At 30.4% G+C, this 24,578-nt stretch overlaps 1 protein-coding gene across 1 annotated transcript in view; it reads right to left on the bottom strand.

The window, feature by feature from the left end:
- LOC117174684 (netrin-1-like) overlaps nt 1-24,578 on the bottom strand; it is a 452,050-nt gene that overhangs the window by 8,174 nt on the left and 419,298 nt on the right. Inside the window, exon 5 of the mRNA XM_033363983.1 lies at nt 3,463-3,531. Within this exon, the coding sequence (XP_033219874.1) occupies nt 3,463-3,531 (69 nt within the window). The remainder of the gene's footprint in view (nt 1-3,462; nt 3,532-24,578) is intronic.

The following is a 24,578-nucleotide window of genomic DNA, read 5'->3' as shown; positions in this document are numbered from 1 at the left end:
ATTTATGGCGAAGCTCGATTAAAGCCGATGCTTGTGAAAATAAACGCGTCATCAAACAGGCTTGCTTGTGTGTAAGGCCATATCGTAAAGAAAGTTATTGCAAGTTAAACAAAATTGCCAATACGGATAGATAGTAGAATTTTCTAACAGAAAATTGCATTTAAAACTAAATAATTGAATTTTCAAGCAAAAGAAACCAGTTAAAAAATTGCATTTTTTAATCAAATAGTTGAATTTTCCATATACGAAGATAATTGTTCAACCAAAAAACATTTGCCTAATCAAGAGAGAAAAGAAATTCAACCAAATTGTTTCATTTTCAACCCAACAAGACCAATTTTCTATAAAACAGTTGGATTTTTAACCAAATAGTTAAACAATTGAAAAAAGTTTCATTTTTAACAAGAAAACCTAAATTTTGAGCAAAAAAGTTGATTTTCAACCAAATAGTGAAAATTTGTACCAAAATAATCGAACTTTCTTAGATAAAAGATTAATGTTCAAGCAAGAAGATTAATTTTCTGCTAAAAAAGGCGAAATTTCAACAACAAAATAGATAAAGTTTGAACCAAAAACAAAATAGTTAAATTATCAATTAAAAAAGTTAATGTTCAATCAAAGAAATTAATCATTAACAAAAAAAAAAAACGATTTTTAACACAATGCTTCAATTTTCATTCAAGTAGTTAAATTTTTAACCAAAACAGGTTTATTTTCGAACAAGCAGTTGAATTTACAGCCAAAGACTTAAACATTAAGCAAAAGAAACGGATTTTTATTTAAAAAGTTGATTTCTTAACCAAATAAAAAGATGAACCTTTAATCAAAAAAGACTTTTCAGACAAGAAAGTAAAAATTTCAATCCAACTGTTTAATTTTTAAGATAAAAAAAAACAACAAATCTTCTACGAAACAGTTGAAATTTTAAACAAAAAAAAACATATTCAAAATAAAAGTTACATTTTAAGCAGACAGTTGCATTTTCAATAAAATATTTGAACCTGCAAGAAAAATACAATACAATATCGTATGCAATACAATACAAATATAAAGATAATTCCTCAGATAAAAAAGATTTATTCAATCAAGAAAGAAAAGTAATTTAACCAAATTTTTTAAAGTTTAAATCCAAAATGACCAATTTCATACAATACAATTGAGTTTTCAAATAAAAAGTTGATTTTTCAACAAACAAACAAAAAATCGGATTTTCTTAAAAACATTTGAATTTTCAACCCAATAGTTGGATTTGCTACCAAAATTGTAGAAATTTCAAGCGAAAGAGTCGAATTTTCTACAAAAAGTTTAATTTTTAACCAGAAAAGATGAATTTTCAACAAAACCTTTATACTTTAAAAAACAATGGAATACTCCAAAAACAACAAATTTTCTACAAAACATGTACATTTCAAACAAAATAGTTGGATTGCCAACAGAAATTGTTGAATTTTCAAACCAAAAAGATGAGTTTTCAACAGAAAATTTGAATTTTCAACCACAAAATTTGATTTTTCACCATAATTGTTAAATTTTCAAATAAAAAACTGATTTTTTAATTAAGAAGGTTAATTTTCTACCAAATCTGGGGAAAATTTAAGCTGAAAAGACAAATTTTCTATAAAACAGTTTAATTTAAAACCCAAAAACATAAATTTTGAACAAAATAGTAAATTTTTAATAAAATAGTACAATTCATATCAAATTAGTGAGATACTCAACTAAAAAAAAAGACAAATTTTCTACAAAACATTTGAATTTTCAATCAAATAGTTGAAATTTCAACAAAAATCCTTGACTTTTCAGAACAAAAAAATGAATTTTTAATCAAGAAGATTAATTTTCTACCTATCAATCAAAATTATAATGAAATTTCCTTCGAATCAAATAAACATGAAAACCAGAAACACTCCCAAACTGTATGTGCTATTTGCAAGTTAAGAATCGATCGAAACATTCCAAAAGAGAAGTTAATAATTAATTGTTATGCAATCAATTTAAATTTATCATCGCTTTTAGTTTCAGGGTATCGTCACAGTTATAATAAAATTTTCTTCCAATCAAATCAAATTGACACATTTGAAGCAATTGAAGCACTCCCGAATTGTATTTGCTCTTTCGCAGCTAAGAATAAAAAAAGACATTTAAACAGAGAAGTGAATAATTAATTTACAATCTTTCCATTTTAATTCATTTTTTCTCTCAGTTTCAGGCCATAGTCAAAGATATAATTAGATTCCCTTGAATCGAATAAACTTGAAACCCCGAAGCACTCTGATATTATATTTGCTCTTCCGCAATTAAGAAGGGAAAGAATCATTTACACAGAGAAGTGAACAATTAATTTATATACTTTTCATTTTAATTCATCTTCGCTCTTAGTTTCAGGGCTTCGCCAAAGTTTTAATAAAATTTCCCAGCTCAAAAGAAATATACTTGAAAACTAGAAGCACACCCGAAATGTGTTTGCTATTCCGCAATAAATTAAGAATCAAAAGAAACATTTACACAGATAAGTGAATAATTAATTGTAATCTTTCCATTTTAATTCATTTTTTTCTCAGTTTCAGGCTATCGTCAAAGATATAAATAGATTCCCTCGAATCGAATAAATTTGAAAACCAGAAGCATTCCTCAATTGTACTTGCAATTTCGTAATTAAGAATCGACAGAATCATTTAAACAGAGAAGTGGATAATGAATTTAAATCCTTTCCGTTTTAATTCATCTTCGTTCTCAGTTTCAGGGTTTGCTCAAAATTATAATAAAATTTCCTAACTCGAAACGAATAAACTTGAAAAATAGAAGCACTCCCGAAAAATATTTGCTATTCCGCAATGAAGAATCGAATGAAGCATTTAAACAGAGAAATGAATAATTAATTTACAAACTTTCCATACCAATTAATTTTTTCATTCAGTCTCAGGGCATCGTCAATGTTATAATAAAAACTCTGATGAAGTGAAATTGGAAACCAGAAGGACTCCCGAATTATATTTGCTCTTCTGCAATTAAGAATCGACAGAATCGTTTAAACAAAGAAGTGAACAGTTAATTTGAATTTTTTCCGTTTTAATTCATCTTCGCTTTCAGTATCAGGGCTTCGACAAAGTTACGATAAAATTTCCAGCTCAAATCAAATCTTGAAAACCAGAAGAACTCCCGAATTGTATTTGCTCTTTCGCAATTAAGAATCGACAGAAACATTTTTACTTCCCTGTTTGAGAGCTACTCTCGCAGGGGTGTACTTTCAACTTTCATTGTATTGAGTAAGGTAAATAAAGCCCCTTCTGTGCAGTCTATTTGAACGCTATTTGCTGATACTTTTAAGCTTCTAAACTTTAAACGGTCTGCTATTCGTTAGCCTTGCATTCAGATATACAACTGGTTCAATCAAGTATAAATAATCCATCGAGATATTTGATGCTGTATTAGATCATTTTTCAACGTTTTTTTTCTACTTACCGTAATCTCTTTTGCAGTATTTATTGAGGTTCAGCCTTTTCGTACTTGCTCTGCATTTTCCGCACTGATCTGTAAGAAAAATAACAAAAGATTAGTCACTATGTTTCACTTTATTGTCAGACCTCTAAAATGTTGTATAATAATAATAATAATAATAATAATTGGTTAGACACTCGGACTTCACCTCAGAGGTCCGGGGTTCGATCCCTGAGCCGGTACCTCTAGAAATTTTTCAATGTACCTTTACCGAGGTTCTGGTGGTTCGGAACCCACCTTAAGCTGTAGGTCCCCCCATCGTGTACTTGACTGCAACCCAGTCCGTCAATGATGGGGTCAAACCAGGCTTTGTCCAATATGTCTGGGCAGACTGCTCTCATCAGATCACTTGATTGCATTATAAAAATGCGTCCGTGACTGATGATATATATCGGGACAGCCCCGTGCAAAAATGACCAAATAAAAATCCATCTCTAACCAAAAATGCCTTCGAAATGTTGGGCAGTATAAGCCTGTGACAACATTTTAACACTGAAATGTTTTTCCTTTATAATAATAAAATCCTTTAAGGCCAGTATTGTTTGTAATTTATCTAATAATATTAGTAGTAATGATGAATATTATAATTATTATTAAATATGATAATCATAAATTCAGAAAAATATAAATTAATAAACAAATGAGGCGTCATCCTCGTAAGGGGTTTTTTCTGATTTTTATATACGCTCTCCTCCATACACATAAAATACAAACTCTGTTAATTACAAAAAAACGTGTATATCTTTGAAGTATAAAAAATGAACTTCAATGCTTATATTAACTATTATTCTTTAGTATATAAATGATCAAAATTCTTATTTATTTATAGCAGCCCTCACAGTCTTTTCTCTTTTTCTTATTTTTCCACTTAAATTCGAACTGAATAAATTAATAGAACCCAATAAGAAAATACAATTCTTTTTGTTGCAAGTTCATTATTTTCGATTTAAGAGTCTAATTTTACATTTCTGGTTCAGAATTGATGCTTTTTGGTTGAAACTTGTATTATTTTGTTGAAAATATAATAACTTTCTCTAAAAGTCATCCTTTTTTATTAAAATATCATCTTGATTGCATTTTGATTCTGTTTTGGTTTGAAAATTCATATCTTTGTGTAGAACTTTGTTAAAAATCCATTATTTTATAGGTGAAGATTCATCATTTTAATTAAAATTACACTTTTTTAGTTGTAAATTTAATTATTTGGTTCAAAATTCGTCTTTTTCAGTAGAAAACGATTCATTTTAGTTGAAAATTGTTTTATTTGGTTGAAATTGGTGTATTTTGTTAAAAATACATTTTCTATGGTGAAAAATCAATTTTTTAAATAAAAAATACAACCGTCTCGTTGAAACTTAGTCTGTTTTATTTAAAAATTCAAGGAGTTTGTTAAAAAATCGTCTTTTTTGGTTAAATATCCATAATTTTAGTTGAAAACTCATATTTTGGTGGTTGAAAATTAAACTGCTTAAAAGAAATTTGTTCTTTTTGGCTTTAAAATTCAACAATTGAGTAAAAAATTAATTTCTTAAATTAGAAATTAATTTTTTTTTAAAATGAATACTGGATTATTTTATTCTTTTAGAAAATTAATCCTCTTGGTATAAATTTCAACTTTTCTTTTAACCTGTGGAAGGCACACTCCTTTCCTGCACCCTCTATAGGCACACTGGTACGAATTGGTTTTTTTGCAATGTTAAAAATAAATATTAAAAATATTGAATATATAATAAAGATCTAGCATATATTACGCATATTTCACATATGTATTTAATCTAGTGGGGATAAGCCGCTGCAGCTGTGCCTGCTCAAATGCCAGCAAACTAAAAATTTTCCGGTCCGATTTTCGCACCAGTGTATCTTCTATGGGTTAAAAGTTTATGCGCGTTGTTAAAACTTTATCCTTTATCATGAAAATTGATCTTCTTGGTTGAAAGTTCAAGTTTTTGATTGAAAATTCAATATTTTTGTGAAAAATTTGTTGTTTTATTGAAAATTAGTTTTTTAAATGAAAATTTAACTATTCCATTTTTAGATTGTTAAAAATTCATTTTTTTTAATCAGGAATTTAACTATTTAGTTAAAAGTTAAACTACTTTCTTAAAAAAAATTTTAGTCATTAAAAATCATTTTTTTACTGACAATTTATATATTTGGTTGAGAACTAACTTTTTTTTATTTATATTTTCTGACGGAAAATTGATCTTTTTGGTAAAAATGTTATCTTCTTGGTTGAAAAATAAATTATTTAGTTGAAAATTGAACTGTTTTGTGGCAAATTCAACTATTTAATTGAAATTTCTTGTATCTGGTTAAAAATTCGTCTATTTTGTTTTTAAAGTTCTTCTGTTTTTGTAGAAATTGATTTATTTTTTATTTAAAATGCAAATGTTTGGTTAAGAATCTACCTTTTTTGGTTGAGGACTCAACTATTTTATTGAAAATTCGTCTTGATTAAATTAAACTGTTTTTGATTTAAAGGAAAATTATAGTTTTCGATAAAATATCAACTCGTACATTTTTTGTCGATGATTCATCCTTTTTTGTTGAAAATTCGACTACTTGGCTGAATGACCCCTAAATAAATTCAGAAAAAAAATTATTTGGCAAAAATTACGTAAGGGAGTATAATAAAAAATGTATGTAAAAAAAGGAAAAAGTCTAATCATATTGCTCAGCATGAAATGTCTTGGTACGTGCCACGGCACTCCAAACAATCCAACTTTCCGTACAGTTTGCGTTCTCTAGCATTTCAAACTGCTTGTTAAGTTAGTTTTCGGATAATATCCTCTGAAGTGTATCGACAAACGGAGGAAGATGTATATTTTGTAATGGGATTCACTTTCAATAAAAGTTCCCTTGCTTGGAGCAACTTCTTCTCCTCGTTGTATGCCCATTGTTCCCTTATGCCCATCCCAACATTCCCTCACAGAGCCACACCACGTCTGTGCAAGTCTGGTCTATATCACTTACCAATATTTTCTGGCAAGGTTCCCGAGACAGCCATTTAGAAGAAGCGTTTCGGTTACTATATCTCGATGTACATCTATCCACTTATTACATGCAGTTGGTGTCTATTTCCAGTGTCGCATTAATTAGGAATATAGTTTCGGTCTTTAGGTATTGGAACCTCTTTAAGCGGTTATCAAATTTTACCTTATGAAGGGTATATTTATAAAGGTGATAAATGATTAACCGTCGGTTCAATAATTGAACATTAGACCACTATCCGCAGCCTCTGAAGTACGCACCTGATCTGCCGCCCATCCAAATCCTCTAACACTTCTAAATGATCCCACATCCTCTTATCTTCTCCTCTAACTTCATCCAAATTCGCCCCTCCGTCTTCGTCGAAAACATCTCATATAATTTAACCTGGTTCCCTGTCAAACCCTCTACATCATCTTACATCTCCCACATTCTCTCCCCTCCTTAACGACTTCATTTTCCTTATCTTCCACCCCCTCTACCTCCACTTCCACCCTCTCTCATATACTCTTTCACTTCTAATCTCTTCTTAAGCCTCCGATACGCTTCTACCACCTTTAACTCCCACATCCTCTGACCACCTCCACGGATGATATCTCTATATCTTTTGAACCGTTCCTGTATCCTCTGATCTCATCCACATCCGCTCTCTCAATATTCTTCGACCCCTCCGAATCACAGACACCTTTAGAGCTTTCAACCCCTCTCACGCATCCTCTTACCTCCTCCACTGTTAAACCCTCTACATCATACTCCTGCTCACCCATCCTTTGCCCTCCTTAACTACTTCACCCCCCCTCTACAACTCACTGATTCCTTCACTGCCACTCTCTCTCACATACTCTTCCAATTCTAATCTCATCATAATTTGTCAATACGCTCCCACCACTACACTTCTCAACAACTGAGCCTCCTGCATCTGTCTTTAGTTGAAACATAGTAAAAAACAGAGACCAAAAGGTTAAATTATCTGTCAATGGCAGATGCAGGTGGCAAAGTTCCATCACTTACCCTTCCACCTTCTCCCTTCCCCTTCCATATGCATTGAGCTCATCCACAACATCCATCCAATACCCCTGCCCTCCTTAACCGCAGCCTACTCCACATCATCAGACCTCATCCATCACTTACCATTCTACCTTGTCCATCCCCCTTCCATATAGTCTGAAGTCCTCCACAGCTGCCCCCCCCCCTTGCGCCATTCCCTTCCTTAACTATTTAACCCACTGCATCACTCTACAGCTTCCACAATTGAATCTTCCACATTTTTCAATCACCTTCCAAAGTCCACCCCCTCCATAACTTCATACTCCGATTGCTCTGAACTCACAGACTACCGGCGCCTTTCACTGCAACCCCCAACCTTGTAGCTCATCAAAAAATTGTGTAAGATGATTTATGGGGGGGAGGGGGAATCTTACGCAAATATATCTTTTAACAAAATACAAAGAATTTTGAACAAGTAATTGAATTTTTGACAAAAAAATGATTTTGAACCAAAAATATGAATTTTTTTACCAAGAAAATGAATTCTCTGTCGAAAAAGACCGATTTGAAGCAAAATGCAGGAATTTCTAACCAAACATTTGAATTTTAAATTAAACAGACCAACTTTAACAGAGAAATACATTTTCAGAAAAATTATGAAAGTTACGACCAAAAAAATTAATTTTCAATAAAAGGCTGAATCTTTAATCAAAAAATGAATTTTTATAAAAATAGTTTAACTTACAATCAAGTAGTCGAATTTGTAACCAAAATGATGCCTTCTGATTGAAAAATGTAATAGTTGATGTTTCCGCCAGAAAATAGTTTAATTTTTAATCAAAAGCAGTTGAATTTTCAAGCAACAAAGATTTTTCAGTGGACAAGGAAAAAAGAAAAGTAATAAAAAATGTTGAATTTTCCAATTTCATAAATTTTTTGACCTTATTTTTGTCAATAAAGTGATTTTGATTCTTGAGATTCAGCAATTCTTGTCAGTGAAAAACATGGTTTCTAAAAATATTCTTTTAATTAAGCTAGAAAGAAATAATTTTATAAACCAACATTTGAAAAACCTTCAATTTCAATTGTTGTTCTGATTTTCATTTTTCCAATTTCTTAAATTTGTTCAACGTCTTGTTGTCAATAGAGAGATTTTGATTCTTGAGTTTCATTAATTTTATTCCAGTATATTTTTGTTACTGAAAAGAGTTCATTTCTCAAAATCTTCTTAAGTAAGCTAGAGAGAAATAATTTTATAAACAATAATTTTAAAAACTTCCTGCTTTACTTTTTTTTCGTTTGCTTATAGACTTTAAAAATTTTTTTTAATGTATATTCATCGAACGTCACTAGTCTACGCCAATTATTCGGGATGATAAGACGCAGATTTTTAAAAATATTCCAGTTTTCTGAAATCCAGTTTTGAGGGAGAGATGTTTCTGATTCATAAAAATTTAGATGGTTAAACAATAACGTTGGACAAATAATTTTTAAAGGACAAGAAAAAATCTGCCTCGGCCCGAATTCGATCCGGGAACGCCACTATACATGAAAGGAGCCTTATTGGGAATTTGTTAACTCAACTCATGAATAGTGACGTTCCGGGTTCAAATCCGGACCAACGCACATTTTTTCTTGTTCTTCCAAAATTTTTGGTCCACAATAATCATTTTAACGACGAAATTTGCATTAATCAATCATTTGAAAACTGGACATTAACATCTTTAAATGGTAATAACATCTTTCAAAAATTAATAACATGTTTCTGATGACATCTTGTGTTTTAAATTATGAAAAATGAATCGAACTGTAATCTCCGAACTTTTGAATTAATTTTATAATTGATTTTTTGCAACATTAAAAAAAATGTTTGTGAGATAAATTAATATAACCAGCAATGTTTTCTTTGGCAGCAGAGAGCTTGCAGGCGTCGAGTGTAAACCTCGCGCCGTTAAGCTGAATTTCGTAAATATCCACGAAAGAGATTGACCTGGTTGCTTTTAGAAACGCCAAGGTAAACATCTTTAGTCTCAGAATTTAAACTGTGTGTTCAGCACACCTCACAAATTTTCTAATCGCTTTTTCGGTGTCTCAATTAGCTTCTTCTTCGTTTTTTACAGTTATAATCTATTCTGGATTATAAATCTTCTTTAAAATAATATAATTTCGTTAAATAATTTCCTAAGACATATAATACAAACTGGAAAATTTCTAAGGTGATTGCAAAACTTAATTTTTGAAATTCCCTCGCCAATTTTACATTTTCCATGATTATTAATACTCAAAGACCAGAATGTTAATCTTGGAATATTTTTAACAAAATCTATTATGAACGGAAAAAATGCATCGTGAATGCAAATTAAAATGTTCTTTTATTTATTTATATAAGTACTTCAACAACAAAAAATTACTTTTTTACCATAAAAGATGAATTTATAAGCAATTAGTCAAATTAGTCAAACAGTCAATAGTCAAATAAAAAGATTCATCTTCAATCAAAAACAACAAAAAATAAATTTTTATCGTAATGGTTAAATTTTCATCCAGAATTGAGTTTTTAACAAAATATTTAAATTGTTAACCAAATACTTGAATTTCGACTGAAAATTAATTTTCTATCAAAAAGTTTTATTTTTAACCAAAAAAGAAAAATGTCAACCAAAAAGATTATGCTTGCTACCAAAAAAGACGAATTTTCAACTATACATGGAAAACTTACATGTTCAGTTAAAACAATTCATTTTAAACCAAAAATATCGATTTTTCAACAAAGTAGTTACATTTTCAACCTAAAAGATGAAGCTTTAAACAAAAAAATATATTTTCAACAAAGCAGATCAGCTTTTACCTAAGTAGATGAATTTTCAATTTAAAAAAATCAATTAAAGTAAATTTCGACGTAAGAAAAAATCATTTTTCAATAAAGTTGTTAGACATTCCACCAGCAAGAAATTTTTTTAACGTAAATGAATCACCAACTTGAACTTTTCATTTTCAGTTAAAATAATGCATTTTCAACCAAATAGACATGTCGAGATTTTAAGTAAAATTTTTCAACCAAAAACATAAAATTCTCATACAAAATTTAATAGTTGAATTTTAAACTAAAAACGATGAATTTTTCGCCAAAAATCGATTCTTTAAGTTTTTACAGAAGAAAAAAATTTAAAAAAAACAACAAATTTTCAACGAAATACTTCTTCTAACAAACGAAATGAATTTATAAACCGAAAAGACAAATTAAAAAAAAATTTTCAATTTGGAGAGATGTTGGTTGAATTTTTTACCACAAAATAGTTTAATTTATAAGAAAAAAAGATCACATTTCTACCGAAAAAGATGAATTTAAATATTTTGAGCCAAGAAAGATTTTAGTTGAATTTTCAATACCAAAATATGAATTTAAAAAAGTTAATTTTATACAAAAAAAGATGAAATTTTCTACAAAGGAGATGACTTTTCTACCAAAAAAGACGCATTTTGAATAAAATACACGAATCTTCATACCAAAAAACAAATCAGATAAAAAAGATAAATTTTAAACAACAAATGGAAGAGTAACTGCAGTAGGATTATAGATAATTAAAATTTTAAATTTCAATTAAAAAAGATCTTAATTTAAAAAATAGTTGAATCCTCAAACAAAGAAGATTAATTTTCAACCAAACAGTTGCATTTTTATCCAAAAATATGAGGTTTCAATAAAAAATGCAATTTGATACAAAAAAGATTGAATTTTCAACCAACTAATAAAGTTTTTAATTAAAAATAGAATCGATAGGATGAAGCAACTGAAAAACAAACAAATAGAAATACAAAGAAAATAAATCACAAACAAGAATAATAATTAAGGTGGCCGTAAACTTTAGTTAAAAAATTCCTTAACTTTTCCCTGAAAAATCATTCATTTTCAATTTTTAATTAAAATTAAAAAATTGTAAATTTATTAGCCTTGACAGTCATTTAAAGTTCTCTCTTATAGAAATTCTCTGGCTTTTGCCCTGATTTCATATTAAAACCTATTATTTACATTGTAATTATTAACACATAAAATTCGATATCGCGCATTTATAGACTGTGAAATTGTCGCCGACCCTTTCCTCACAACGAGCGCATATCCTACTGCAGGAAACGCGAAAGGAGATTACCTTCAAATCACTTTATAGTTCGTGTAATTCATCTTCGACATCAAGAAATCAGAAGGTCACGAACGAAAGACAAATCAAAGGTCATGTGATTCATAATCTCGTTCATTATGATTTTTTTATCGCTGTTCTAATTTTATGATTTTTTAGACTGTCCTGATTTTTCATTCCCGAATACGAAAATTCGTGATTTTTAAAGCGTGGACCTGAATTTTGTTTACAATTTCTGAGGGTGTCGTATCATTATGACTTTTCAATTTAACTTCAAAAACTTGACATGTGTCGAATTTTACAAATATTCAAAAAGAAAAAATCGGATTAACAAAAAAATAGGATGTCATGAAGAGTATTTAAAATTATAAAAATATTGTAAGATAGTTCTTAATTATTTAAATAAACATTGTTACCTCAACAAAGTAATTTCTATCATTTATAAAGTTACTGAATCGATTTTTCGTAAAAAATTGTTCTTTTTTAGTAGAAAATTTGTCTATTTGGCATGGAAGTACTACATATTGGAAGACATTTTTTTTTATTGAAAGAAAAATCTTTCTTGGTTCAAATTCGCGTTTCTGGTTTAAAAATTTATCTATTTTAGAAATTTAATCTTGTTTTCACCTATTTTGTTAAAAATTTGTCTTCTTTGCTCAAATTCAACTGTTCATGGTTTCAAATTGAAATATTTTTTGTTTATATGATAAAAAATTACATTTTTCGTTGAAAATTAAACCACTTAGTTGAAAGTGGTTCTACTTTGTTAAAAATTATTTTTTTGGTTAGTGATTCATAAATTGAGTTCCAAAACCCTTTTATTTTTAATGTAACTAATTTGTTGAAAATTCGTTTTTAATTGCCAGAAAATAAATTTTTTAAAAGGAAATTTAATTATTCAATATTTGGTTGAAATTTTATATATTTTTGTTTAAAATTCATGTATTTTCTTGAAATTAATTTATTTGGTTTAACATTCGACTATTTTGCTGGTCCATGTTTAGTTGAAAGTTCATATATTTTGTTGCAAGTTTGTCATTTTTGGTAGAAAATTAATCTTTATGGCTGAAAATTCATCTTTTTGTTCGAGAATTTAACTTTTTGAAAGAAAATTCACTTTTTATATTAATAATTTAGTATTAAAGTTGAAAATTCATTTATTTTGTTAACAAATTAGTTTAATTAGTTAAAAATTTAACTATTTATTTAAAAACTCTTTTTTCTTTGTTGAAAATTAATTTTTTTTACTGAAAATACAACTCTTCCATTTTTTGCTGAAAACTGATCTTTTTTTGTTTTTGGAAATTTATGTATTTTGTTGCAAATTCATCATTTTTGGTAGAAAACTGAACCATTTGGTACAAAATTCATTTCTTTGTTTAAAAATTCCACTAAATTCTTAAAAGTACTTTTTTTGATTGAAAATTAATTTCTATAATTAAAAATTTAACTACACCTTGTTTGTTTGAAAACGCATCTTCTTTAGTTCAAAATTCATCTATTTGCCTAAAAATTCTTGCGTTCTGATGTAAATTCATATTTTGTGGTTGAATATTAATCTTCTAAGAGAAAAAAATAATTTTTGTTGTTGCAAATTCTTTTCTCTGGTTGAAAATTGAACTATTTTTTTGTTGAAAATTCGTTTCTCATGGTTAAATTTTTTAAATGTAAATATAAATATTCCATATTGGCTAAAAATTGATCTTTCTTAGTTGATAATTCTTCTTTTTTGACAGAAACTTAATCTTCTTAGTTGAAAATTCATTTTTCGGTTAAGATTCCTCATTTTAGTAGACAGTTCATTTCTTTCCTTAAAAGTTTAACTATTTTATTAAAAATTTATGTATATTGTTAAAAATGAATTTTTTTGATACAGAATTATTCTTTTTGATTATACATGATTTTTTTTTGTTTGAAATTTAACCTAAACAACAAATTTTATATAGGTCAAGGAAAATAAAAAATTGGTTAGGTTGTTTTAAGCACCAAAGAAAATAGAAGTTGAATTGCGTGCTAAGTGGGATAATGTCCTGATTTTTCGATTAAGTCATTCTATTCATTAGAAGAATAAGAGAAGGTGTGAAAACTCATATTTCAAGATTGATGATTCAGTACATTTTGACGTTGAATGAAATCTACATACATGAATGATTGATAGGTGTAGTGAAATAATACGCCATTCTTATATATACGCATGATTTAATCATTATGAATAATATACAAGAAAAATATAGATTTTGTCTTTGAATTTATTTTTTATTTATAAATTTAGGATTTATGTAAACTAATCCCGCTTATGGAACATAAGGGTTTTATTTCCTGCTGACTTGATCCCCTTTGATGTAAGGATTGATCACGAATGATTCATGTATTTAGAAGGGAAGCAATTCGGATTTAAAGTCTTTACCCTTCTGCTACATCAACACCAATCGTAATCCTTTTACAAATAAAAATTTAATTTGAACAATTGTAGACCGTATGACTATATATAGTAAGCTAATAGTAAAAGTCTACATTAAAGCCGATAGAGAACATTTTATAAAAAAAACTCGAACTCTTCATGATCTCTAGATCCAAAGATGTAAGAAGAAGCAAAAATTCAAAAATATTTCGAATTCCAAAATGTTATTTTCAAACTCTAATATCGCCGATGCTAATTTCTGAACAGTGACAAGAACAAAAGCTTTGATTTACATAAAAATTCGATTTATTTTGTATAATCATGACATAATGATATATCCCACAAAGTCCAGTAGCATTAAGTTCTCTCTGCATCGCATCAGGTGGACATTAAAAAATCCTGGAATTGTTAACCAACCCAGAACCGTTACAATCAATAAATAATAGCCTTTGTTCAGCATAAGTGCGCTGTTAAAATAAATACCCTATTACCAGGTGCAAGTCATCTTTTCCAGGACAAATCAGAGATTTTGCAAAGTTCATTGCCTCGGGCTCTATAAACTATCCAATGGAAAATTCACCTATAATACACGCCTTGTTGCAAAGTACACCTACAGCGTGCCAAGCTGTAATAAAAGCGCATCTGCAAAGGCATGGGGGCCATTCCGAAGTCGACCTTAAGGAGGAGCAGGTTATAGCGATATCGATCGATTATAATCGAAGTCCAGAGCCAGCAACGAGGTCCATAATAATATAACTTTGGTGCAAACTTTCGTAATCTGTAAGATGGAGGAAGGACGTGTCTAACGGGGATCGGTTAGACTTGATTTAAATTAGCTGCGAAGGGGGTGGTAATTAACTTTGACTTGGGAGCTAAGCAGGATCAAGAGCTTCTAACATCATGGTAAATTATTAGCTTCCCTGTTACCTCACGACCATAACAAACTCTGGATTATTTTCATAAATGAACAGAACATCAATCAGATTTGATTAAGATGTGGTGCTGGAGCTTTAAACTGTTCTAAGATGTGAGAAAATGGTAATGATGGCAATTTTCTGCAAAAATGGGCAATATTTTAGAGAGAAGCCGTAATTAGCCTTTCTATGGGTTGAATAATATCATGCTTTTGATTGATTATGAAAAAAATTCTTTATGCACTTTAGCGTGTAAAGAAGCCAACCCCCCTCTTTTCGTCAAATAAATGGTAAACAATTATTTTTGCAGATAATTTTTTTTCTGAATTGGTGAGAGATGTTTTTGAATCATTTAATTTTACCATTTTCTTTATTACTGATTGATGGAATTTGTGGTTAAAAAAGGATACTATTGAGCGCCACAGAAATTTCTATTCCAATAAGGAAATCTGGAATTTTCTCCCAACACGAAATTCAAAAAGTTTCTTTAACATTACGTGTTCGTTCTAGGAAATTGTAAATCTTTCAGAAATAAGAGAAGAACAAGGTAAATCTAATGAAACACGTGATAATGAATAATAATTATTATAAGCTAGAATAATTTATGAGATAACAGGAAAATTTGAACTTTTTCGCATCCCTAAATTTGAAATTCTCTAAGACATTCCCTTTTGGCCTTAGAAAGTTGTAAATCTTCCAGCAGTTTTATTAGAAACTAGATAAATTCACAAAAACACTTTTCAGAGGAAAATAATTAATACCTCCATCCACAATTATTCTGAGGCCAAGATAGAAAAATCTTAATTTGTTTCCCACCTCTAAATTCGAAATTTCATAAAATAACTTCTGTCGGTTTTGAGAAGTTTCAAAATTTAGGAAAACGGGAGTAGGAACTAAATGAATCTAAAGAAATATTTGTAGAAAAACAAAATGTATCATTTTCAGGTCCATAGTGATTTATAGACCAATATAGAAAAATTAGAATTTTTCTGCGACGACAAAATAAAAATTTGTCTAAAATGTTTCCAGTTGGTCCGAGGCCATTGAAAATATCTAATAGAACACTTTAAGAAAGAAAAATTTTTTTTCAGAGCTAAAGAAATTTCTAGCACGATAAGAAAATTTGACTTTTTTACACCTGGAAATATATAATTTTCCAAAATATTCCCTGCTGGCCCTAGAAAGTTGCAAGTCTTCTGGAAACAGGAGTAAGAACTAGGTAAATCTAAAGTATACCCTTTGAGGCCATGTGAGCGTAATCTCAAAAAAATGTCACATTTTTTCAAATCCAACTTACGCTCGTATGAAACGCGATATCGAGTTAAAAATTTGAAAAATTAAATACGTTACGTTCACATGACATTAAAGACAAAAATTGTAGTGCCATCAAAATTTAAAGCGCAATATAGGAAAATTGACATTTATCTCAAGCTCGAAATTCGAAATTTTCTAAAAGATTTCCTGTTGGTCCTAAGAAGTTGTAAATCTTCCAGAGGGAGTACAAACTAGGTGAATTTAAATAACTATTTTTAGCATAAAAAGAAACATTAATTTTCAGAGATATGGAAATTTAATAATAGATAATAATTAAAAAATGAAAATGAAATGAAAAACTTCATTTAACTTAATTAATATTAATAATTAAAGTTTTTAGGAAGCTATTTTTCAACATTAATTTAATTAATTGAATTTGACTTGTATGGACTGTGACAGAAAGTTCTTTCATTTTCAATTAATACAGAGATAATTAATTTAACAACAACAAAATGTAAGGAAAATTAATACTAATCATATGCAGCGCAATACAGGAAAAAATTGGAATTTTCTTCAACCCCGCAATTAAAATTTCCTAAAACCTTTCCTGTTGGTCCTAGAAAGTTTTAAATTTGCCAGAAATGGGAGTATGAGCTATAACTAAATATAGAAAAACACTTGAAGAATGAAGAAAAATAGTAAGTGTCTACATTAAAGCTGATAGAGAACATTTTATAAAAAAAAACTAGAACTCTTAACTATCTCTAGCTCCAAAGTAGAACCGAACGTGCGCTCGAGCAATAGGTAGGAGTGGGGATTACGCGCAGAAACCCGACAAAAGACCGTTCTCTCTTTCGTCGCATTTTCGGCGCGTCATTCCCACTCTTGCCTACTGCTCAAGCGCTCGTTCGGTTCTGGTTTTCGAGCCTTTAATAGAGGACAATTGAAATTTTTTTCCGCCTAAAAATAAAAATTTTATACATTTAGCCATCGGCTACATTACGTTCGGGGAAAACATAATAATAATGATAATAATAATATTATTATTTTACCATTAAGCCATTTCCCTGCAAGGGTACTCGTGACTCACTTTGTGAGAAAGGGCGTAATATAGGAGAGCAGATACAGTGTTTTAGATTAATCTATAATTTTAGTACATGCTCAACCCATCTCAAAGAATTTCTTTCACACACGTCGACTAGTGTCTCCTCTACACCACATTCTTTGAGGATTATCTCATTACTCACATTGTCCACCAGTGTTTTGCCACATATCATGCATAGGAATTTCAAGAATATGATTTCAGGAAAATGGCATCAGTTTTGGATGGTTCATAAACTAAAATTTCGATCATGCGAAAAGCGACTTGTTAACGTAAACTAATTGCCTTGGTCAGCGGCGATTTATCGCTTCCCCTCAGCTGGTCGCAGTGAACTGTCAGTTCGACGTGCACATATGTGTCGCAAAAACGAATCGATGCTGTGTACAAATATTACCCCAGCCATGTTTTCTGAAACGGAAACACCCTCTTGATGAAACGTTTTTTTTGGTTGAGTGCAAATGCACTCATAGGCTTCAATGTGTACGTTTATGTGCATGTGAGTGCGTACTTTCGTACCTAGCATTTTTAGATTTGCATGCGCACATACAACTCACACATGTAACTCCTGACTTGGGACACACATAATGCGTTTAAAGCGTGCCCGTAAACACCCCGGCCAAAAGCGACGACTCCCTTTCCTTTCCTTTCTCCTCTTTAATTTTTTTTTTCATGAAGTTCATACTTGCTCGCGTAACTTTGAGGGAAGCCAAGGGTGGTCGCACATTGCGACCGCAGTTGCGGGAAATTATTATTTGGTCTCGCTGCGATAAATCTGACTTAAATTCACTTTAAGTATGAGACCCCTGCCGTAACGGGCACGTCCAATGTAATTTTCCCGAAAAGTAGGATAAATCTCTGGCCTTGTGGCTGAAATGAAAGTTTGCTACTTTTTTACAATATTAACTACCAATCCATTACCTCGGAAAGTCAGTTGGACTGTTACTTTGTGCTGCGGCAGCAGAAGTTACCATTACCGAAAGTGGAAACTAGTTTTGTTAAAAGAAAATTCTCCTCGTTGGAATGTCTTCAAATTAGCATTATTTGTGACTTATAAGTAAGGAACTTAGTAAATTGGCACTTATGTGTTATTAATGCAGAGTAAAGTGAAACTCCAGAACTTAATCGAATCATCTCAGTTCAGCAAAAAAAGTTGTGTTTTAGCATCCGGTAGTACAAGAAAGTTTCGAAATTGATGTTTTCTATTTCAGAATGTACAGCCCAAAATGCTTTAAAAATATCTGAGAAATAAAATGAATGTAGATATGCTATTGAATTCAATATGAAACGCTTTCAATTCCTGATATTTTAAGTCAAATTTTCAACAAGAAAGCACAGTTTCAATCAAGAAAGATGAATTTTCAATCAAAAGTTAAATTCTAAAAAAAATGATACTTTCAACAAAATAATAGTTGAACTTTTAACAAAATGGTTTAATTTTCAAACTAAAAAGACGAATCTTTTAGAAGAAACTTAAGTTTTAATATAACAGATTTTTTTTGAACCAAGAAAGAGGAATTTTCAATTAAAAAAAATGACTTTCCTACCACAAAAGATCAAGCCGAAAAAGACGAATTTTTCACGAGACAGTTGAATTTTCAACCAACAGGAGTTATTTTCTACACAAAAAGACGAATTTTCCAACAAGTAAATTTTAAACCCAAAACGGAATAGTTCAATTTTCAGATAAAAAATTAGTTTTTAATTAAAAAACAAGTTGAAAAAAGTTTAATATTCAACCAAGGGCGAATCGTTAAACAAAAACGTCTAACAAATTAGTTGAACTTCTAACCACGTAGTTAAATTTCAAACCAAGATGATTTTTTAACCCAATAGTTGAATTCTCAACAAAAAGGGTCAATTTCACCGAGAACATTAATTTTTTACCAAAAAGTCGAATTGTCTACAAAAATTGAATCTTTAAAAAGAAATATTTGTCAGTCAAGTGAGAAAAAAAATTTCTAAATTAAAAAGAGAAAATCTCTACTAAGCAGTTAAGTTCTGAAACCGTAAATTTAAATTTTCAATAAAAAGTTAATTGCCAACTAAATTGTAGAAAATATTCCTATTTTCAGCTAAAAAGATGAATTTTTAAGTAAAAGGATGAACTTTCTACCAAAAAGACGAAATACCAACAAAATACAAGAAATTTTAAACGAGCAGTTGCATTTTATACAAAGAAGATTAAGTATTTACCAAAAGAGATGAATTTTCTAACGAAAATATCAAGTTTATACAAGACAATAGAATATTCAATCTAAGGGAATAAATTTTAAACAAAAAAGTTAATTTTCTACCAATTAGTTTCATTTTTTTATAAAATTGTTGAATTTTCAATACAAGAATATGAACTCTCTATAAAACGGTTTGAATTTTAACTTGCAAATATAAATCTTCAAAAAAAGGATAATTTTCAACCAAAAACATTAATTTTAACCAAGAAGATTTACAATAAATAAAAACTTTCAACAAAAATAATTGACTTTTCTTATTGTGTTCTATTAATTCAGTTCACATTAAAATAAAGATGTGAAAAGAAGAAAGTTTCTTGAAAACAGAGAAGATAGAAAGATTTTGTGAAAATTCGTTTTTGTTATAACTAATTTTTATAACTGAAAATTTCACTATTGTCTTTTTAGTTAAAATTGATAGATTTTAGTTGAAAATAAAATTAGGAAATTTTTCATTGGAAAATCATATTTTTTGGTGGAAAATTCAACAACTTGTTTGGAAAATTCGTTTTTTTATGAATAATGTTTCTAACTGAAAATTTTACTATTCTAATTTTGGCTGAATTTTTTTTTCAGTTAAAAATACAACTATTTTTTGAAAAATCAGGGGTTTTGTTGAAATTTCCAATTTTGTGTATAAAATGAATCTTCGTGATAGAAAATGCAACTGTTTTGGTGGAAAATTCAACTATTGGGTTGAAAATTCAACTATATTACATTTTTCGTTGAGAACTAGTCTTCTTAGCTTAAAAATTGAACTATCTGGCTGAAAATGCAACTGGTTTTGGTTTAAATTTATTTTTGTTTGCTTGAAAGTAACGGCATCCCTTACCTGCAAAAAACTTATTATTTTTACGGAAATGAACGCTAATTAATAGTATTTAAACAATGATTTTATTTTATCGACCAAGGTTACAAATTAATTTTTTATGTTAAATATTGAATAATGCCGATTACTGGTCTATTATTTGTTTGAAAAGAGAAAAAATCTACCTCAGCCTCGATTTGAACCGGGAAAGTGACTATGCTTATGTGGAGTGTTAATCAATTACATCATAGAGGCTGTGGTAGATTTTGGTTTGTTTCGCCATTATTAAATGGTGATGCGGGTCTGCATGTCTTTATCTTCTGAAACTATTTTAATGAATACTTGAATCTGAAGAGTTTTCACCGAATCAGAATACAAATGTAAATAATTATGTTACTTTCTTGATCAGGGTGATTAATTTATTACATTAAATATTTATTGGTGTCAATTACTGGTCTATAATTTGTCGGAGAAACGAGAACAAATTTACCACAGCCTCGGCCGCGTAACTGGTTAACGCTGCCTTCATGTGTAGTAGCATTCCTGGTTCAAATCCGGGCTAAGGTAGATTTTTTCTCTTTTCTCTAAGAAATAATAATCGAAAATATTTACTATTTAACATAAAAAACAGTTAATTAATCGTTATAATAATTTTGGGGCTGTTCAACTTCCCAAACATTCATCTGCCTTAAATAAAAAATGCTGAAGGTTAAATCCTTTGCACAAAGAAAATATAAATATTGATATAACTTTGAACGCTTACACAAATAAAATGAGATTGTCCGCCTTATGATATACATGAAGCAAGTAAAGGAGAGGAAAAAAGAAGATAATAACAGGGTATAAACGGGTTGAGTACTGGGTAGTGTGTTTGGGTAGGACTTCTTACCTGCTATATAATGTCCTACCGTCGCGCCGACTGACCACCGAAGGGCCCTTGTGTGTGAATTTACATAGTCACGTATGCATATGCAGGAGAAGAATTCACCAATCACAGGTCGTGCATATTACGGAGCTTCTTTATGCATGGCTTTCGGTTGACGGATCTTCTCATGCATGTGCATATGCCTTTATGCAAATTGCTCTGTGAGGGTATTAAATCTAGCTGAATCGTCATTTGTTCTCCAGCTTTGTCTGACAAAATTCACGTTCATTCTCTTTCAAAGCCCTAGGTCATTGAATTTTTCATGTGACAAACTTCCGAGATTCAAATAATATAGTTAAGACTAGGGATTTTCTCAGTAGTGGGCCAGGCACTTAAATAGTCTGGATCAGTTTTGGGCAAGTTCTTTTTGATTTGTTTAAATAACTAGTTACTTAGCGTTACTTAGAAAGAAATATAACTAGTTACAGTTACGTTTCTTGTATCTTATATATTCTGGTTTCGCAATTTCAGATCAGTTGACATCTTTACTGGATGCGTAATGATTTTGGTGAATTGCACAGTTTGTCCAGTGGTACTAAGCTTACAGTATGTATGTATAGAACCTACTTATCATCAGAGCTTTCTTCAGTAATGAGGCAGTACCTTAAAGAATCTCGATTTGTATTTTGAATCCGTTAACATCTTTACTGGATGTCTAATAATTTTGGTGAATTGTACAGTTTGACCGGATAGGTACCAATACATCATTTTTACTGGATGTGTAATGATTTTGACGACTTGCTCAATTTAAAGAGTGGTGCCAAGCCTAGAGTGTGTAAGTTACCAAACCTTTATAGGGTCGGTTACCAATCATCATTTTGATTGGATGTTTAATGATTTGAGTGAATTACACCATTTTTAGAGGCGGTACCAAGCCTACAGTTTTAAATGACCAAACCTATCTGTATCTGGGTTCGGTATGAAGCATTATCTTTACTGTATGTGCAATGATTTTGGTAAGTTGCAAAATTAGACTGGGTCAAATTCCTTTCAGGAATTTGTATTTGTAATTTCACATTAATTGACATCCTTACTGGATGTATAATAATTTTTGGGAATTGCATAAATTGACCGGATAGGTACCAAGCATCATCTTTGCTGGAGGTGTAATGATTTTGGCGACTTGTACAATTTGAAGAGTGGTACCAAGTCTATAGAGAGTAATTACGAAATCTATATAGAGTCAGAACCCAGCATCATCTGTAATTGATGTATAAGGATTTTGGTGAATGACGCAATTTGACAGGTGGTGCCAAGTCTACAGTGTGTAACTAAAGAATATAGATACCATTAGGGGTTTCTTCAGTACTGGGTTTGTACCTTAAGGGTCTGGATTTGTAATTTTGGATTCATTGACATCTGTACTGAATGTGTAATGATTTTGGTGACCTGCATAATTTTTTGTAAGAACAGAACATAGTTAATAATTATCATTTTGAATTTCTTCACTATTGGACTACTGCCCTCAATAGTCTATATTCGTAATATTGGATCAATTGAGATCTTTCCTGGATATGTAATGATTCTAATGAACTCTTCAACTGGACCAATGGTAACAAGCATACAGTGTGTTAGTTCAGAACATGTTTATTATTAGGAACTTTTTCAGTTCTAGCACAGTACCTTCAAGAACCTGGATATCTAATTTCAGATCAATTGACATTTATCCTGGACGTGGAATAATTTTGGTGAATTGCACAATTTGGTGTTGTAAAGCGGGAAGATCAAGTATAAGAGCCACATACGTGCTCGCATGTATAAATTACGCCTGCGTATACGTATGCAGCCATACGCGCAAGAGCAAGTCCGCTTAAACTATGTATGCAGCCATACGCGCAAGAGCAAGTCCGCTTAAACTATCAGGCTCGCAGAACTCGAGAAGCTGGCTTTGTACCATGGATATGTATTCATTCGTGTACCTATGTACAACACTTGAGTAGGGTGATATACTCAAATACGATTGTGCTGTTCAGAGTGTGCTTATTCCTGGCGTGCAGTGTCGTCTTTGCCTGTTCCTTATTCGCTATGCTATGTAGGAGAATTGAAATATGTGGGGTCAATCGGGGTAATTGTGATACATGGGGTAAATCTGTTACTACACTTCAGCTTTCGAATATTTCTTACACAATGCCTCCATAGGGCCTCTCATAAAAATTCTTCCACTTAAGTAAAGTACATGAAACATGGTTTTATGAACAAGGAAAGCATTACAAATATTACTGGAAAATGTTTACCTCAATTCTGCCCTGTTTCTGAAGGACAACATTAACTTTAAAAAATTGGAAAATGAGCGTTTTGTATCAATGAAATTGTGAAAGACAGACACACATGAGAAAAACAGTTATGAACATTAAGCTAGAAACAAGATTTTAAATTCGAAAAAAGGAAATAGAATCTACAATCAGTCAAGAATCAGTTAAAGCTTGAACTATTTCTAGATTGTGGTTAAAGTAATTTAGACTATGAATTTCGGAATGTCTAAATTCACTCTCCATGTCCGAAATTACCCCGTTTGAAGGCATTAAACAACTTTTTATTGCACTAAATTTTTCAAAATATTACGCAGTATTCAAAAAAATATAATCAAATTCAAGCAACAACACCATGGTATTAAGTGGAAGTGTCGTACAGGTTGGAACACTGTATAGGTTGGGACAACGCGTTTTTTCAACTCTTTGCATTGGTGAAACCTGTTATTACTGTCAGATATTCGTATCAATAGTAGCTTACTTTCTATGTTAACTCGAGGAGATGTTTCACGCTTGTAACCGTTGCACTAAAAAGTGTGGAAAAATTATCATGTTGGCATTATTCAACCCCAGTTAACTGAATATTTTTTATTGAAATTTTTGTGTGCATATAGAGCAGATCACCCCTCCCCCCCAACAATGCAAAAATATCGATAAATGTATAGATTAGGAAATGTGTACCATTAGGGTGGTCCAAAAATGCATTGCAAAAATTCTTTTCATTGTAGAGGGCAAGTCACCCCTCAAAAGGTTTCCATTTCCATTAAAAGAAAATCCGTAATATTATTTTTCGAAATTAGAATATTAACACGTGCCTTCGCACACTTAAGAATCACATTTAATTAATATGCGGAAATTTTTGTCTTTCAAAAAATTGAACTCATACCTCAGGGTACGATCGAAGCATGTGAAGTTTTGTGGGGATTGAAAAGAAGTGTCTACGAAATTAAACCATACTAATCACTTTGATTTTCAATTAATTCATATCGCTCCCCCCCCCCTCACAGCACACCAAATATGACTAAAAAGTAAAAAAATACATTCATACGTATTATTGTTAATTTTCAGCAATTTCTGTCATTCTTTTC

This window comes from Belonocnema kinseyi, chromosome 6 (assembly GCF_010883055.1).
Source record: "Belonocnema kinseyi isolate 2016_QV_RU_SX_M_011 chromosome 6, B_treatae_v1, whole genome shotgun sequence".
NCBI lineage: Eukaryota > Metazoa > Arthropoda > Insecta > Hymenoptera > Cynipidae > Belonocnema > Belonocnema kinseyi.
The sequence above is the reverse complement of the archived record's forward strand: the minus strand, read 5'-3'. Positions and strand labels throughout refer to the sequence as shown.